At 35.7% G+C, this 19,238-nt stretch overlaps 3 protein-coding genes across 8 annotated transcripts; 2 read left to right on the top strand and 1 right to left on the bottom strand.

The window, feature by feature from the left end:
- The first annotated feature begins 478 nt into the window (after positions 1-478).
- slc15a5 (solute carrier family 15 member 5) lies at positions 479-4,235 on the top strand. The gene is made up of 9 exons (XM_046860002.1): positions 479-896; positions 1,533-1,755; positions 1,912-2,081; positions 2,306-2,526; positions 2,736-2,922; positions 3,009-3,197; positions 3,284-3,415; positions 3,537-3,645; positions 3,856-4,235. The coding sequence occupies exons 1-9, from the start codon at positions 629-631 to the stop codon at positions 3,971-3,973; spliced, it is 1,617 nt and encodes a 538-aa protein (XP_046715958.1). The 5' UTR covers positions 479-628; the 3' UTR covers positions 3,974-4,235.
- A 1,508-nt stretch (positions 4,236-5,743) lies between these two features.
- Positions 5,744-7,136, top strand: tmem17 (transmembrane protein 17). Its single transcript, XM_046860221.1, has 5 exons — positions 5,744-5,932; positions 6,174-6,277; positions 6,368-6,481; positions 6,586-6,729; positions 6,820-7,136. Exons 1-5 carry the CDS (start codon positions 5,818-5,820, stop codon positions 6,916-6,918), a joined length of 576 nt encoding a protein of 191 aa, XP_046716177.1. The 5' UTR covers positions 5,744-5,817; the 3' UTR covers positions 6,919-7,136.
- A 137-nt stretch (positions 7,137-7,273) lies between these two features.
- Positions 7,274-18,888, bottom strand: agbl2 (AGBL carboxypeptidase 2). Of its 6 annotated transcripts, none has more exons than XM_046860215.1 (24): positions 18,531-18,888; positions 18,366-18,432; positions 18,007-18,070; positions 17,168-17,314; positions 16,036-16,221; positions 15,805-15,912; positions 15,504-15,654; positions 14,905-15,138; positions 14,388-14,793; positions 13,936-14,078; positions 13,068-13,224; positions 12,846-12,972; positions 12,547-12,647; positions 12,325-12,437; positions 11,106-11,172; positions 10,870-10,980; positions 10,705-10,791; positions 10,510-10,608; positions 9,791-9,965; positions 9,683-9,710; positions 9,341-9,540; positions 8,683-8,800; positions 8,485-8,595; positions 7,274-7,695 (listed from the first exon to the last, which is right to left on the bottom strand). In XM_046860215.1, exons 2-24 carry the CDS (start codon positions 18,369-18,371, stop codon positions 7,674-7,676), a joined length of 2,961 nt encoding a protein of 986 aa, XP_046716171.1. In that variant the 5' UTR covers positions 18,372-18,432; positions 18,531-18,888; the 3' UTR covers positions 7,274-7,673. The 6 variants fall into 6 exon arrangements, 5 of the variants coding, with proteins under 5 accessions (XP_046716171.1, XP_046716173.1, XP_046716172.1 ...); XM_046860217.1 differs by having other exon boundaries at positions 9,341-9,528; XM_046860216.1 differs by having other exon boundaries at positions 10,870-10,977.
- Between the last annotated feature and the right edge of the window lie 350 nt (positions 18,889-19,238).

Genomic DNA, 19,238 nt, shown 5'->3' with positions numbered 1-19,238 from the left:
TTTTTTGCATAAAATTAAAATAGGCATCATAAAAAGAGGTCATCTTTACATTTACATTATACAAGTCCGAGCATGTTTCCATTGGTTAAAACATCTGAACTGTATTTCAGCCCACTACACTACCCTATTTTTTGTGTTAAAAGATCATCAACACAATAACAAAAGATCATCTACAAATACCAAAAAGTAATTACAGAAATATGTCACACCTTCCTGTCAGCACTTTCATCATCAAAACTCATGCCATCACATTGGCGTCATGTCTGCTTTCCTAATGAGCTGAAACCAGCTAGGAGAAGTTCATACACTAGTGAGGAAAAAAGGTGGACAAACATTACTCAGAACTCATAGTGAAAGCTCAGCATGAACCCTTGCACGTGCAGATGACTTTGCTTTTTTTCATTACTACCGTTAACTGCTCTGCGTAAGACTTCATAAGTGAGTGTGAAACTGCTCCTCCTGTTTTTTTCAGCATGGATAGAGGGATTATACCAGGTCCGGAAAAGCACTTCTAAAAGAATAGATTCTAAAGCACCATGGTAGCACTGAATGTTGCGGTCTTCATGATGGCCATAGGCTACATAAGGTCTCTACCACTTGCCAACCAACTTCGAAAGTTACCCCACGTATGCCTCGGAAACCTCCAAAGAATGTGAAGGGGATTGTCTGTGTTCTTTTTGTGGAGTTATTTGAGAGGTTTACTTTTTTTGGGATTGTGTGTAATATGATCCTCTTTTGCACCATCAAACTTGGATATAACAATTACCAAGCAGCCACAGTGAACCTGTGTTTTGTTGGAGTCAGTACACTCACACCTGTTCTTGCCGGATGGCTTGCAGAGACATGTTTGGGAAGGAAAACAGTTTTTTACCTTTGTGCTCTACTTCATTTCTTTGGTGAGTCTGTGTTTTAAAAGTGAACAAACGCTAGATTCATTTAAAAAGAACTCTCAGGTCTTATTATGCTTAATGTTAAATGTGTGTTTTATTTACAATGTGTGTACAAATACTTACCTGAAGCAAAGGTTGTATAAGAACACTTTGGAAAAAAATATTTTAAATAAAATGATTATAAGGCTTTAATAAAGAATAAATAAAGGCATTCAAATATGAACATCATAGATTTAGATTTTTTCAATCCAACAATCTGAATTATACTGTGATAAAACACTGATACTGCCTGCAGTTGGCTATGACTGACAGTAAAAGCTTTATATCCTTTATAATGTGCCTGTGACTTTAGATTCACTTAATATTATTATTTGTACAAAAAAAATAATGGTTTGTATAGGCAGAGTGGATCATGAATACTTAGTGAACCTAGAAAATCACGCAGGCAGTAGTTTACATTTGCACCTACACACATACTTTAAATCCATATTAATAAATACAATTTTAAGTTATAATGACCATTTTATGAATGGATTTTTATATTTACAATATAACGATGTTTGACTCTTTCCAATTTTAGAATTCAATGCATAGGATACACTTTTATTGATTTCATGTCTTTATGTCATTTCCCTTTCATAGGCACGGCACTGCTCCCTGTAGTTGCATTTCCATTTGATGATTTCTACATCGACACACACAACATTATACACCACCTTGAGCCGCAGATACAACATATTCTCTTCTACACAGGGCTGCTAGCTGCTGCTTTTGGTATTGGGGGGATACGTGCTATCCTCTGCCCATTGGGAATCAATAACCTTCAAGGTTATAATCAAAGGAAGATATTATCCTTTTTTAACTGGTAAGAAATTCATTCACTGATTATTACCATTCATGGATAAACAGAAACACCATCATCGTGTTGCATTAAGCACTACATTCTTCATTTTGTTCACACTTAGTTAGATCTCTATTTGTTTTTTAAAAGCTGAAATAACACATGGCATTTCACCTACAGGATTTATTGGTTAGTAAATCTGAATTCTACAGTCATCTTCTTGGCAATCGCCTATATTCAGCAGTCTGTGGGCAAAAACTTAGGCTTTCTCATTCCTTTCACTTCTGTTCTCTTGGGACTCATTGGCATTCATATGGCACGCAGCAATCTTATCCTCCATCCCAAGAAAGGTAGCAGTAAAAACACACATGAAAACATAAACCCTACATTGTAATTTAGATGTCAGTAAAGCCAAAAAAATATATAAAAATCATGGCTTTAGCAAACACAAGTATTTTATATTGCCTAGACAAAGTTTTAAATAATTGATAGATTTTTGCATTGCTCTGGAACATGAATGATGACATCATTCCAACATTACAACTGGAATGTTTTTTGTTTTTGTTATTTACAGGTAATTCATTGCTGACCACACTGGGTGTGTTTCTAAACTCTTTACAAATGTGCTGCCTTTGTTATCGTCATTTGAGTGGAGATGTAACTGACTGGCTTGATCGTGCCAAAGAGAACAATGGAGGACGCTACAGTGAGACGAAAGTAGAAAATGTTAAGATTCTGGTCAAGCTTTTCCCTCTGTTTGGATTGCAATTACTCTACCGGGCTTGCATAACCCAGGTATGTATGAAAGAAGGCATCTCTCTTATGTGAATTTATGTAATATAAAATTAAAGAAATTCATAAAGGTCTAGAAAACATGGCCAAACATATTGTCAATTAATAATCAAGCAACTATAGTGTATGCCTATTTAAGTCTTCAAGAGCTTTAATCCAATAGTTGTCAATCATTTTGTAATTTTGTCATCAGGTCTTTGTTTCATTTACAGATTCCTTCAGGATACTATCTGCAGACAATGCATTCAAACCTCAGCTTTAATGGTGTCATGCTGCCAATAGCAGCTATGAATGTAATAAGTATTTTGCCGCTGCTAATTTTAGCACCGCTACTGGAGTTTGTCAGCAAATGTTACCAGTATTTAAAGAAAACACCTCCCTCCCCAATCAATTTCATAAGTAGGCATCTTCAGTGTGACTATTGTAAGTTAACCAGTAAAATCTTAAACATTCAAATGTAACCATTGTGTTTTATTCTCTTCCAGTAATCGGGCATGTGTTTGCAGCTCTGTCTGCACTAATTGCAGGGATTGCTGAGATTAACAGGAAAAGATATCCTCAGATGGATCAGACACGCTCAGGAACAGTGCTTCAAGTGTCCTCAATGCCATGCCTTCAGCTTGCATCTCAGTACATCTTACTTGGTGTGGCAGAGGCCTTTGTCACACCAGCATGTAAGCATTCATTCTTATCTACAAGTACATGATACTGCTTAAAATATGGAACAATTTAGTCTTTTACTTTTTATTCCTCTACTCAGGCGCCGTTATCTCTTTCTGTCTGACTCCCAACAATCTCAGAGGGATCTCTCTACAATTTCTTACCTTCGCCTATGGTGGAGGATGTTTTCTTGGTGCTCTTCTGATTCAGTTCTTTTACTTTGTGTCTGGTGGTAAGGACACCTACATTTTAAACTTGTATAGAAATGTAATACTCCATTTTTGGAAAACAAATAAGTAGGAGAAAATACAAGTTAATGCACATGGCTGACCCTCTTACATTTTTGTTTTCAGGAAGCTTTTATCCAAACATATTACACAATGGCAATATGGAGAGGTTTTTATTTACTTTAGCAATTCTGATGGCCATAAACACTCTGATACTTTGGAAAATATCTCACAGGTAGGGTTTAATTCATAATTCTGTTCACTGTTCATACATCACATTTGGATTCCAAACAAACATGGAGCTTCACTACACCATACACAAATAACGTAATTTATGCTTATGCTTTACTTCGACCCAGTATTGCTAAAATATGACAGGTGCAAATATTTAAACATGAAATGGAAATGATCATGTAAGCTAAATCATCTGTATTTTCCTGTGCAGGTACACAGACTTTAGTGTTGAATTAAATGCAAGAGTGAGACAAAGTCACCTGGCTGAAAAGCTTCTACAGTATAAATCCTGTCTTAGATATTATACAGTGGAACCTTACCATCCATAGATTCTATTTAACTTCTGCATGAAGATCAATACCTTATTGCATGTTTTATTGTACTATGAAATGATTGCTTCTTTGTTTATTTAAAAGAAAATTTGTGTAGCGCTGGCGTCACACACAGTATTTTATAGAATTATACTTCCAACTACTTTTCCAATAAATGTGCCTTTATAAGCTGTGAAACCATTTAATTTTGTGTTAACTTGATGAAACTGTGAGTGCTACCAATCCGTCAATGTGAATAAACCATGTGTATTGGGGAGGTGGTAGCTTAGTGGTTAAGATGCTGGGCTTTGGATCTCAAGGTCATTAATTCAAATCCCAGCCATGACAAGCTGCTACTTCTGGGCCCATGAGCAACGCCCTTAACCCCACAGCTGCTCAGTTGTATAAATTATTTTAGTGTAATTTGCTTTGAATAAGGGCTTCTGCCAAATGCTGTAAATGTAATGTATGATAAAGTTGCATTGTAATATGAAAAGATTCTTTCTGTGAGTAGCTGACTTGATAAATGTATTCAATAAACATTGTTCCACATATTAATGTGTCAGTGATATTTACTAGCTGATGTTGATGAGCTAAATGAAAGTTAGCATCCAGAAACGGTGGCTCTGAAAGTGGGTTGTTTGATGTTGCAAAGACACTCACTCTGTAAGGGATCCCAAATTAGGGGTCACTTAATTTCCAAAGTTTGATTTTGTGATATTAGAAAGATCAGAGATGTATTTTTGTGGGCTATATTTTCAAATGTTACTGGGACTAGCATTTAGAAATAAACATAACTGCACAACACTTCTTATTAAACTGATATGATGGCAAAGCATGTTGAAATTATTACTAACATATTTAAGAGGTCACGAGCACTACTGATAAATTTAATTAAAAAACAAAAACAAAATGATGGTCAATTACCTTTTGTTTTTTTTTACATTTACATTTAAGGCATTTGGCAGAAGTCCTTTTCTTTTAGTAGGCTTACAGAAGTGCTTTGAATTCTTTAACAATAAATACATCCTCATACTCATTCCCTAGGTCAGACGCTTAGAATATTTGCAGTGTAAAAACTTTTCAAGAGGTAGTAAGTTAAAAAAAATCACGTAGACGACAGAATAGTTTAAAAATAAAGTGCTAATTTAAGTACTAAGGAAAACATATGTTTTCAGTCTTTAAATAAGTCTTTATATAATACTTATAGAAACTTAGTTGCTTGGAGTTTTTGGGAGAAGTTCACCAAGGTGCCAGAACAGAGAAAAGTCTTGACGTGTGCCTGCCTTGGATCCTGATAGAAATTGGGACCCGTAGATCGCTTTTGGAGGATCAGAGGTGGGATGGAGCAGCACAAGGTGGGATTAATCTGATACATGCAGCTACAGGAAGCCATTGGAGTGTAACACTGGGGTGGTTGGCTCAAACCTTTGAGAACCACTGTATTAATATCAAGCCTTGGGATGCACTGGGATCCTTCTGTCAAGGGTGTTTCCCTATTTTATATCAGTGTTCCCAATTCCCTATATCCTCAAGTCAAGGAGAATCTGTGAATAGATTAATTAACAAATAAAATGTTGAATGTCAGTGTAATTATAATAACCATAGTTATGTCATGTTAAATGTACATTTAAGACAATGTAACTGGGTAGGATTGAGTAGGTCAAATGGGAGATCTAGATACATTTTACTAAAGGCTCTGAATAATTGCTTTATGATTATAGAATGAATCTGCCTTTCGACCCTAGATGCAGAATGGGAATAGCTGTTATTGAACGCTGCACTGCGACTCTTGAACGCACCCCGCCCTGCTCACGGTTGTTAGCGCCCGTGTTTGGTAGTTACGCCTTTAGCCTCGCACTATGGATCTCCCCGAGCCCATAAGAAGGCGTTTGGGAGATTTTTCACGAACTGTTTTCGTAAATCAGGGACGATCACAACTTTCGCCCGAAGATCATTTCAAATTTGTGAATCACAGTAAGTTTTTGCATGCGTCTGATCAAATAATATGTGGAGGTACATGTAACGATGAAGCAATGGCGAGCTCTTTATCTAGGCTGCTGTTCGTTCATTTCCACCAGCTTATTTCTGATACAACATAACTTGTTTTGATAGCTACAGTTGGTTGTGGAGCTATATTTTAACAGGATATATATTATATATTCACTGCATGAGTGTGTATGTATTGCCTGAAGCTCCGCCCCCGTTCCCTCTGCAGGTACAGATGTTGTATCCAGTTTGCCTCTTCAAATGGCTCTCTTCTTTAACATCTGCTTCTTTCCTCTGTGGTGGATCAGTGAAGTCGTAATGCTGCAACTCAAGGTAAGACAGTAATGCTTTCCCAATTTCATATCAGAATACAATATTTCAACCCTCTCGCCCCCTCTCTCTCTCTCTCTGTCTCTCTCTCAGTATCCTGCACTCCCTGATTACTACAAATTCATCCTAATTACAGTATTAATTGTAATGACTCTCATCGAGGCAATCAGGCTCTACCTGGGCTATGCAGGTAATCTGCAAGAAAAGGTAAAGACTTTTGTACTTTGGAAGTTCCAGATGCTCAAAACTTTAAATATGTGCATGTAAATATAGTCCGTGTTTTAGACCCTTTATATAATGAATCATTGTAGGTCCCTGAACTGGCTGGCTTTTGGCTCCTCAGCCTCCTTCTGCAGTTCCCTTTAATCCTGTTCCTACTCTTCAATGAAGCTATACTCATTCAGCCTTTGGAAAGAGGAGTTCACATAGTTCTGGCATTGTTCATTTTAACTGAGGTATATCCAGTATTCTTAGTCAGTTCGCAAAACAAGTTATGGTTTACTCTTTATTAAACTTTTTCCATTTCTGTTTTTGTTTTTTTGCAGGCTCTATCTGGTTTTGTGGCGCTGCGTGCTATGGTCAGACACACTGAAAGCCGATTCCACCTCAGTCAGTTTAATGGTATTCAAGAGCTCAGGTCATGACATCTGCACTACTGATGAACTGCTTATACAAAAATATTTTTCTTTATCGCATGAAACATGGCATTCAGGCATTTAACATGTCCACATATATCATATCAACCAATTTTAAGTGTTTGTTATTCAAACTACTTTTATGGATTACAAAACAATACATATCAGCAAATCACAGTTGTTAAAGTATTTTATATATTGCAAAAAATAAAAAAAACCCTAAAAGAGTGGATGTTAGTGTGTTTACTCAGACACAACTGGTTAAAAAATTATATGATTCATATGTTTTATGGCACTAAACTGTGTAATTCTTTAAAATAGATCTAGCACTCATATGCTCAACAGAAAAAGACTACTGTCCCTGACAGTAGGATCTCTGTATCAACATTTTAACATAACAAAAATGTACTCTGTTGTAATGATGGCATAAACAAATGACAAAAAAAATTGTATGAGCTGGATGATAATAGTAATATTACAAAATTAACATTTTATAAAATAAAAAAGTTTAACATACTGTACATCGGAATTCCAAAGAAGTACATGACTATATCCAATATCAAGTCAAGTAAGACAAATGCTACTATTGTATTGTTCTTTACTCAACATTTATGTATAAATGAAGGAAGAAATTAGTTCTTCAAGGCACCAATCCACAGAATTTCTGGACATATCCTCTGGGCGTTTTCTGTTTCCAGGCTGTTCTTCTTTGAATTGACCCCTTTTTACACCCTTTTTCCCCATGGGCGTATGGCTTTATTCTTTTATTTCTTCTTTATCCAGCCTCTGGAAAGCAAAAGGCATAATAAGAGATAAACAGGTTATGTATGCAAGCGTAGTTGTACAACTAATTGCTTGACCACTAGGGGGAGCTTTTTTTATTTTTATTCCAGAACAAATGTAGACTGCACATCAAAAATTATTCAGGACATATTATTTGAGTGATTCTGATCATCAGCACTTCTGGCATTCTTTCTTGAGGCCAAGGTCCACGAGTGAAAAGTGCTTGGTGTTGATGCTCTTTTAAAGATAAACACATTTAGAAATCTCAAGCGTTATAGCGCCATGCCATCACTTTACAAGGAGTGTCACTTTTGGAAATTCGCAGTCACCCAGGTGCTAACTATAGCATAGCTATATGACATTTAACAGAAAAAGCCACCTTACCTAATGCCCCATTTTGGTTGTGCAAATAGTTTCTTTATCCAAGGAGCTAAACTGTCTATATTATGTAAAACCCCAATGGACACTAATGACTCACTAAAACTGTTTTGCTGCTCTGGGCAGAAACATGGCCTGGGCTATATCCTGCATATTTTATCTATCTGCTGATGTGAAACTTTGTGGTAATTGTGTGATAGTAAATAAGGTTTACCCAAAGGCCTCAAATACCCAAATAAAGGGATTAGGGGGGGACTACAGTTTACTGTCTCTTGGGCACAAGGTGCATTTGATGATCAGATGTCCACAAACATTTGGCAATTTAGTGTATAAACAGTGTGATATGACACAATATGATAATGAATCATTATGTGGGGAAAAAAAAAAAAAAAAGATACCATAGATAATGTATACCTGCCATCACTGTTCCAGCTGCCAGATGAAGCTGTATCTTCATGCTCACTAGTTAATGTTTCTTGCCTCAGATCTCTAGGTATAGGCTGTTTATCTGTGGCCCTCCTTTTACTGTTGAATAGCACACTATTATGACCATTTCGAATGTGCACAAAAAAACATGACATGAAACATGATATGAATAAAAGACTAAAAAACCTTTTGTCAGGCCTGTTAATGCTTTTCAGGTCTGGGGAAAAAGTGTGGTCCACTGTTTTGTGTTTATTTAGCTGGTCTGCTTTACTGGAATGCTCCATCTCCAGCAATGCCAGACCTGCTATAGATATATATGTGTATTTGTCAATTAGGGGTCAAAATCTAGCAAAAATGTCAGAAATTTTTGAAAGATGTAAATGTTATCTATTGAAAGTTTTCCCCCGAAACAAATAAGACACAATCTAGCTAGCCTGCGGAAATGTTAATTGAATTCAGTTGGAATTCTCTAGTTATGATGCTCAGCTGGTATTGTGCATATGCTTGTTTTTACTCATAAAAATGTAAAACTTTATAATTAAAACAAAGTTATCGTATGTCAATCTGTTGCAATCAAAGTGGGACGCCAGTCTATCTCAAAGCACTATTCATACACTCGATCACACCGATGAGCAGTTTTGAGGACACTCATGAGAAACACAGGGAAAACATGCAAAACACCACAAAGAAAGAAATCCAGGCTCGGGATGTCATAAACCCTGGACCATGAAGCTGTGAGGTGGCAATGCTACATGTAGCACCACCATTCACAGGCCTCACCAAGCCTCATCGTCAACATTCACAGGCCTTACAAAAACTTGTGTTGATATGAAATCACCCTCACCAAGTGGACTTCTTTTAGGATTTGGCCACAGGGAGGCTGTTGTGTTTGTTTTTTCAGGTACGCACGATTCAAATGAAATCCTTGTAGACTGTGGTGTGCTTTTCTGGCTGATATTTTGTTGGTTAGCAGTGTAAGCTGAAGAGGAGTGGGCAGAGCGTCTGAGCTCTAATCCTCTGTCAGAAATGAACCTGGGAACAACTCTAAAATTAACAAAAATATAATAGACAAAGACTGTATAAAAAATAGATTAATTAAATAATTACAGTTTGCAGAACAGCTTTTTACATACTATAATGGAAAGTTTACGCTTGTACTATAAAGAAAACTGAATGATCTACTTACCTATGCAGTGGGATTGTTGAAACTCTTCCTATGATATCAAATCTAAGGTTAGTCATTAAAAGTATAAAAGTGCAAACAATTTATCACAATTATTAAGGGTAGACACACCTCTCATTCCTGAGTATTCTTTGATATCCTTTTTGAAAAGTATGGGGTTCTGAACTGGCAGACCTGATAATCTGTCGTGAACCGAAGTGACCACCAGGGGCTCTGTTTGTTTCTGGATGTGATTTTTTGACCCTCCAGTCTCATTTAATAAGCTAGGCGAGTAACCTAAACCATTCTTGAAAAGGAAACAAGAGACAATAGATAGAATAGTATGTGGATGTAAAAGGAAATGGCAACAGATTAAACCATATTTAATTTATGAAATATTATTATGGCACAATGGACCATAACTTATCAGAGCAATGGTTACAAGTTCTTTTAAAGAAGGCATGGCAAACAAATAAGGCATTTAAGGCATTCATAGTTTATAGTAATCTAAGGGTTTCATAGAAAATAGTAATTTATTTTTGAACACAATTTATTTTCCTGACCTATAATGAGAATACAGAAATTAAGCTGCATGTTAAATGAATAAAATAGTTCTGTGAGTCACAGGCAGGTTGTATTTAAAAAAGCCTAGACTGTACAACAAATTACATTTACAGTTTCATTTATGAAATCATATATATTTATAAATATCTACTATACACAAATGATGTACTTAGTCATGTTTTTGTTTGAGCATATTCAAGATGATGTTATAATTATTATAGAACTAACATTATAGTGTTCATATATGAGCAAAATTATGCTGCTTTTCAATACACCTGAAGCCCTACCTTGACTTTCTTGCCCTTCTCATGGCCAGAAAGACAAAAACGTGGAATGGAATGTTGGATCCAGGTCATTTCTGACTGATTAGCTCTTACTAACTGTGCCTGAATATATAAACAAAAAAGCATGTTTAATTGATTGTATGTTAAGCATGGGTTCATTTATATTATTTATCCATATTTGATATTTTATTAAATCACATCTGTTTTTTTGTCATTCCCCTTTTTCACTAGAGTTTTTTCTTGGAGTGTTTCAGTCACAAAATCGTCATTTGATTTCATCGAATCCTGCCAAGACAAGAAATATAATTTCTCAAGACTCACAGAGCACTGTGATACTTTTGGTAATTCTTATGAGAAGCTTACAGTGTTTTTGTGTTCTCTGTGACAGTTTGTGGATTTTGCACTCTGGGATTCCTTTTGCCGCAATCTATTCCTTTCTTTTTTGCTCCGTAAATGCTTCTTCTTGACTTTCTTCTTGACAAAGCAAATAAAATACATCAAATACAATATAGCAGTATAAACAAAGCATGAGCAATAAAAATCATATATGCACAATTAGCTAGAAAATAAGTACAATATAACTACAATTAACAGTGTACCTGGTTTGTGGAGTTTAAAAGATGAACAGGGAGACCATCTGAGTCTGTACTATTTGATCCACTTGTACTGTAATAAGTAAATGAGAACAATCACTTATTACATTCTGACACAATGTCTGAAAAAATGTTGGATTTAGTCCTTTCTGTCATCATCTTGCAAATGTTCACAGGCAGTTATTTTAAACCCTGCAATAGCATTGTGTCGGACTCATGCACCCAAATAAAGGTTTAAAATTATGGCTCCAATAATATCAAAAGGTTATTCAACCGCTGTGAATGCAAGTTTCTTTATAAGTAATATAGTGGTGCACTCTATATATTATGGAAGCATAGAGGTAGCAAAATGTTACTGAGAATCACATTCGTTGACTGTCGTCTGTATGCAAAATGCTCGTTTTAGCCAAAATAACGAGACAATTTGCCGCTCCAGTGCATGGGCAGTTTTTCTGAGAAGCAGACTTCACCATGGGTGTAAACAGCTCTGAATGCATTTTCAAATCCACATTGACTTAACTACATTCATTGCAGGGTGTTCAATGAAAATGCATTTTTCAAATGTCTTAAGTGTCAATGCATAAATGCATTAAAAAAGACCCTTAAATCACCATTTTGAAATACACAATTTTTTGCTATAAATATCACAGCGTTACTATTATTTTTTTAATGCCTTAAAAGTGTCCGAAACATGAGCCTAAATGCATTTTGGAAAAATAACATTTATTTGATCATTTTGCTACCATTTCTGCTTGGACATGTTGCACATATTAAATCAATTTGGGAAATACATTTTAATGTTAATTTTTCAACTTATAAAGAGTTACAATTAGTATGTAATTTACATATTAAAACTACTGTTGGAAATGGCAAATGTAAATTATATAATTTAATTTTCATTTTTCTTTTGTACCAAACTTTGCATATATGGTAATGGTACATTTTAATGCAGAAATAAATTTCCATTTTGAATATTGCATTACCATTTTGAATATTGTATCTACATTCAGAGTCAGTGTAAGAATCTGATTGTACAGATGTGTTATATTACTCATATATTACTATTATTATGTATATTATTTATGTAATATAGCTGCCATGTTGAGTTTTATACACTACCCCATTCATATATTAAGCATATTGTCATATGCATGTTGCCTCTGCCTCACAAATTGTGTGAACACATTTCAAGATGATTTCATGACATGAAATTAAAACTCTTCACCTGGACTCAACGTCTACATCAGTGAGACCCTGTAGCGAGTCCACTTCCTTGCCCAGCTTCCTTCTGATGTCCTGTTTCAGCAAAATCCCCAGTTCCTTTAAACACTGTTCGGTCTGAACAAAGCAGTCAACATTTTAAACCAGATTTTCTTCTATGCCTTTGTTCTCTCTTATCAGCATGTTACAAATGTTACCACTATACTGAAAAAGAAAAAGAAAGAACCTTGGTCTGGTCTGGGTCACAAAAATCCAGAAGGGTATCACAAAAGTGGTAGCCCATAGACTTCAGGTCTCCCACAGTGAAGTGAGTTCCTCTCCTGCCCACTTTGAAATAAATGACATGGTAAAGAAATTTCCAAAACAATCAACACAGTCATACATAAAAAAAATTTGCTTTGTTTTGAACATTTTAAGATTTTTATTTATACATACATGCCTAAAAAGTAATTGTACCTTTTTTTAAATATTAATTGTACCTTGTAATTGGCTTTAACAATGGTCAGCAAAATTACATTACATTACCTAAAGTGGAGCCTCCAAAGGTGGACTCCAAAGTATAGCTGTTTTGGATTCCAAGCCTCCACATTACAATGCGACCAGTGCCTTCTTTGCTTTTCTGCATTTTAAACTTACAACTCCTGAAAGAAAACTACAAATAACAAAGGTGATAATAATGCTGAAGACTGAAAACCTACTGTAAAAGGGTCAACTAACCAGACTGAAACAACCTCAGCACATTCCTACCTTTTCTTTGGCATTTTTGCTCATCATCAGAGGGAAGACGCGCTCCTGAAGACGTGGTTTGTTCTTACGGTTAGTGCAACCATACATAAACACATTGTTTTTTCTGCTGTGTCCATGAAAATCACAGTACAACACAACTCTTCTCTCAGCAAGCAACCTAAAGAGTATAAGCAATATAAATTACTTATCACATTTAATAAGCAGGAAAATAAGTTGGACATTAGACTTCTCAAATGTTAAGTATTGCTCAACTGCAAAACAATCATTGGCTTACAGGCATGCAACTCAGATGTTATCAGTTAAATCAAAAAGTGAAATTGTTATACAAGATGTGCAGGGGATTTTTTTTTTGTTTTTTTACTCGATTTGACCAGATTTGGCTTTTAACAGAAATAAAAACAGCAGTTAACAGTAACCTCAACACTAAAATATATTTTTTCCCTGCTTCGATTTGAATCTGTCCTAAGATCTACGGTGGTGTTTTCTTTTCTTAGATTTCTTCACTTCCATGGATCTAGGAGGCTGCAGTAGATCATGGAGGAATCTGTGAAATCCATGCTACACCTAACTGAAGCTGTTTTTAGAACAAAAGGAGGCACTACCATATGTTAATATGGTGCTCCTTATAAAGTGCACAGAGTGGACTGGTTTATTTCATATGCATGGGGCATCAAAAAAGGCTGGTGGAAGTCTACATGTATCCAGAATGCTAAAAAAAAATCATAATTTGGACCAACTTACAGTTCAGTTCATTATGATGGTTTAAAATAGTTAGCAAAATTAGCTTTTTTGTAAAATCTGCAAACATATTTCTACGCAACATAACTAAAACAAGTGCGACTGTAAGTGCACAAGTTATGTTACTCACCGTTTCACCATGTTGCGAGTGTACCACACACAGGGGAACGAGTCCTTAAATAGAGTATGGTAGCTGCGGTTCATATCTCTGCCTGCCAGAGAGCAGCGGTAGTTTCCAACAACCACGCCATCAGGGTTCAGCATTGGCACTATCTGCAGTAGATCCAGTAAGTTTTTAAAAAGGTTTTGTGTACTTTTAGTATAACAAATGCACAATAGCACATGCACATTTGGTTGTATTCATTTATTTATTAAGTGTTCTTTATGAATTAAAAAATTAAAAAAATAATTGTGTATTAAATGCTGTTCCAAAGCTACGTTTGAAAGGAAAGTAATAAGGGTCATTAAATTTCAGTGGTTTACAGCTTTATATGGAGAATTCTTGCCAAAAAAAGTTTCATTTTGAACTGCTATGTAGAGAAGCATGAAAAAACTGAACAAACACCATCTTCATTCACTAACCTTAAAAACAAACGTTTCTCTCAGTAGATGTGCATCAGGTGATTTACCCAGCAAAAAATCCAATAAGCCCTGCATCATCCATGAGCTATTGGTCTCTCCAGGGTGCACACGTGCTGTTACCACCACTGCTTGCCTGTTTCTCCGCTCTTGCCAAGTGCCACAGGGCGAAGTAATAGTCAGTACATACACAGAGTTCCCTGCCAAGCTTCGGCACAGTACCCGCACTTTACAGTACATTGACTGAGCTGGGTCTGAAACCACACCTTGTAAATAATTTTGCAGATCTGAGTAGGTGTACGGGTAGCAGTGGGCCAAGTAGCAGGTATCATTTTCATGAGGAAACTCAAGTGTCCAGGTAAGTGAGTAGAGTGGCTTTCCCTCTTGCTCACTCTGATTCTGGTAATACCTTTCATTAAACAAAGTAATGAATGGAAAGGCATGCAGAATCAAATTCTATGTTTAATATAATATAAGTGAGACAGATTTTCTGATCAATTTAACAGCCATGTAGACTCACCGAATGTTGTTGCCTGCGCGGTACCACCCCTTTTTTTTCAGCCTGGCGTCAAGCTCGGAGTACAGCAGTGGACGCATGCCTGTTTCATATAGGCTGTTGGATTTCATCAGGTTGATAATCGTGAAGCGATATGTGACATTAGCTTTCATGTTCTTCACACGGAAGTAGAACCACTGTGTGTGCTTTGTGGTGTACATGTCATGGCGCAAAGTGAGCTCATATTCATAATGACCACTAAAGAGAAAAAATATCACTGTAAAATATCATTGTTTACATTATATATAGCAAATTACATGCAACAATTAGGGGCACCTTAATTCAAAAACAAAATTTGAGAAGAGATAAAAATTCGAGAAGTGATTGTGAGGACTTGTGTAGAATCCTATGGGTTTTAATGTACTGTATTTTCCTTGCTAAATGTATATTTGTGAAGGAAATACTGCAGTAAATTTATATTTTACAAAAGGGTTAATCTGTACTGCTTGGATTCTGTTTCAGTTTGTTGCAAAACTATTGTGCCTGGTGTTAATGTTGGGTGGAATGATTTCCACTCTGCACTTAAACAGAAAGTGCTGGAAATGTCATTCTTATCCACTTACATTTTAACTGCTTTTTGGAGATTTCCACTCTCAAATCTGGACTCAAAAGATAGGGTAGGTGTATCTTGGCTGTCAGCACTTGATGTGAAATTCTTTATATTCTGCCTGCTGCCACCAACACAGGACCGAGTGAAGTATGGCATTTCTGTGGCTTAGTAAATAAACAAAAACACGGAAATAAAAGTTAGATTCAAAGTAGTTGATCAATTAAATAGCATTTAAAGAATAAACATTTTTTTTTTACGTTTTTTGTTTTTTTTAAACATTGTCTAGCAAAAACATTTCTAAATGTTGAGTGTACCCGAGTCTACACAATAAACGGTGATTCCTTCTTCTTCTCCCTCTGGCATGGGAGTCTGCTCGTTGCCCGTCTGCTGATAAAATGTTTCTGGATCTGGAGGATCCCATTCTGTATCAACAGATAAACAGGAAATAAACTGTTGTTACAAAAATAAATTAATAAATCAATAAATAAACCTGAACAGGAACTGTGTGTGACTGTTACTGAATCAAAAGCATTAAGATTGAATACCTATGTGATGGATTTTGTCACAGAAGACTGCACACTCAACTGGCCAGAGAACACCCTGGAAGGGACAGGAAACTGAAGGTATAGAAACGAGGTCCAGTGGTTCCCTAAGGCGTGGGATAGGTCTTCCACTTTCCAGGTCAACTAGCAGCTGCCTGGTCCTGATACATCTCTCCACATTGTAAGAGACTACATGTTTGGCACAAATGTAAATTGACTCACTAATGATACATTTACATACATTAAGAGACAACAACAAAAATATTTGAGAAGGAAAATCCTGTAGCTTAAATAATAACTCTTCTGCAGCTTGTTTTTACTTATAAAGGTGATTTTGTTAGGTAGCCCAAAGTTGCTGTATGCCTTGAACTAAGTTTGTCTGCTCAGTATACAAATCAAACAAACTGAATAGATATTAAGTGTTTGACTAACACTAGAAATATGGAAAGTGAGGACGGAAAAAAAAAAAAAACGTTAAAATAATTTTATGGTAGTTTAGTGTGGACATAAAAAATTTGACATTTACTGGACAATCATCAGAATGATTTAATCCAAGACGCTAAATGATAAACTCCCGAGAGAAATAGTTGTGAAAGGAAGGAAGTAGACAGTAAACAACGACATTCTTAGTCGGCTACTGTTTAGATACAAGCAGTTGTAACGCGTTGAGTCAGGGTGAAGGGAGAGCTCGCTTCTGGCATGCTATTCCCAAAATACCGCTATGCTCCTAAAGGAAGCGCAACATATTTCACCCGTTACACCGTGTGTAATGTGTCTTTCGTTAAAGCCTGTGTAAAGTACATTAGTATAGACGGCTTATAGACAGGTGCGGCTTATTTATGTTAAAAATATAAATATTTGTAAAATTCAGTGGGTGCGGCTTAAATATGGTCCGGAAATTATGGTATACATATTCTTTGTAATGCTGTATGGTATACTGTTACTATGATTCATTTCAAATTAACTGAACTTAAGATATTGATCTTGTGTAGTCATACAACATTTAGAAACAATTCACCTTTTTCACTGACTAAATTGGCATTCAGCTAGAAAATGAACAAGATCTTTACATATCTTCAATAACAATTCTGCTATAGAAAAAAACAAACAAACAAACAAACAAAAAATCCCATACATTGTTCCTGATGTGCCTGTGGTTGTTCCTCATCCATGTGTGTGCTTTCAGCAGTTGTGTTGAAGACACCTGTGGGTGCAGAATCAGGGCTTCTTTTCCACAGTCTACATGTTGAATCACTTCTCTGAAGAAACGAAAAACTCTGTCCTAAAAATAACATTTTCAAACAAGGAACCCCATGTTAACGATAAACAGATTTTTTTTATAAAAGGTTTTTATAAAAATGCTTTTATGTGTTACATATACATTATAGCACATTGAAAAGCTGTGGAATGCTCTTCCAGCTCACATTCGATCCATCACTGTGCTGAGTGTTTTTTAATTGCAGTTGAAAACTTTTTTATTCATACAAGCTTTTAACACATAGCCCTGATTCAACTGCTATGTTACATATATATTGTGTTCTTATATTTCTTATAGATTTATTGTCTACTGTCTATTTGTTATTTTTATGTTTGTTTGTTTTTTACTGGAAAGTGCCTTGTGCTCCTTTAGGTTGCTGTAAGGCGCTATATAAATAAATAAATCTTGATTGATTGATTGAAATTCTTTCTTCACACATCCCAGAAGACATATGAGGGTTAGAGCCATCCATGATTTATCCATCCATCCTTGGAGTAGAGAGGGTACCTTCCGATGAGTAATCCAGAACCTTAACCATTAAGCTACCACTTCCCCTTACATTACAGTTCAAGGCACAAGATCAGATTTGGCCTAATACTTGTACTCCCATTAGATATGCTCTGATTTAAAGTTTAGATACTCTGCATAGTCATATAACAGATTAATACTTACAAGTTACAGCCTTTTTGAAACTTATTATACAAGCAAAGACTCACCTGTAAAACGTCCATAATGCCTTAAATGCTGGAGAATGAATTTCTCATAGGGATCATCTGAGCTCTTTATGAAAGAGAACAAGAAAGATGTGATTACCTGTTCTAATGTGAGTCATTTTCTTAGTTTTTTTGTTTGTTTTGAAATGGGGAAAGAAAAGTCTAAATTGTCTCAAGAAAAAAAAAGGTCTCAAGCAACAAGAAATCGAGCAAGAAAACAATACACAAACATAATCCGTTTCTAACAGTTTGGTTAAATAAATGGTGAAATGAAATGTAAAAAAAAGTTTCACTTGCAGTAATCACCAAAATGTTTTAAAACGTTTAACACAAATGGTTAATTAGACGGAGACATTACTCACCTGCATGTCATATCCCGGAGTACAGTCGACTTTAACGTTAGCTCATTAGTTTGGAGCCGATAATCAACTGTCCATGCAACAGAGAAATGTTAATATATTTTGAGGTAATGGTACAGCTCTAAACACTGTTTATATGCATTATTCTCAAACACATGAAGTACTGACCTCAAAAACAACTCTGTTCAAAGGCAACAAGAGGCTAGTAGTAATGCTAACTGAGAATTTCTTCTTAGAATCTTTCTGCGGTTGCTAGGCAACTGACGTCGGCGTCGTAACCATGGACACCATGAGCACTTCCGGCACAGAGTAAAAATGTGGCAGTAATGGGAGAACAAAATGGCGCCATGAAAAATGTAGTCAACTTAGATATATACTCATTATCTCATAATTAAGAGTTAATATCTCAATAATTATGACTTATCTCATAATTATGAGATCCTGCTCTCATAATTATGCCTTACTATCTCATAATTATGAGATAAGTGGGGCAGTTTGTGGCAGGGGAGCATTTTGGTGCATAACACCGGACCTTATTATTATTATTATTATTATTATTATTATTATTTTAACATTGACTACTAATATGTGTTACACATTCTGACTGTCCACTTGATAAAACGAACTCTTATCAAGTGGACAGTTAGAATGTGTAACACATATTAGTAGTCAATGTTAAAATATAATAATAATAATAATAATAATAATAATATGGTCCGGTGTTAAGCACCGAAATGCTCCCGTGTTAATAAATAATTAACTAATGAACTGAAGCAAGGTTTGCTGTAAATAAATTAATTAGCAGGAGAAGCAGTCAGCGAGGAAATGACCAGTAGATAATTAAACTAATATAGTCATCAAGCTAAACCATATGAT

The sequence above is a fragment of the Silurus meridionalis genome, chromosome 10 (genome assembly GCF_014805685.1).
Source record: "Silurus meridionalis isolate SWU-2019-XX chromosome 10, ASM1480568v1, whole genome shotgun sequence".
Taxonomy (NCBI): Eukaryota; Metazoa; Chordata; class Actinopteri; order Siluriformes; family Siluridae; genus Silurus; species Silurus meridionalis.
Note: the sequence above shows the minus strand (reverse complement) of the source record. Positions and strands in the feature narration are given on the sequence as shown.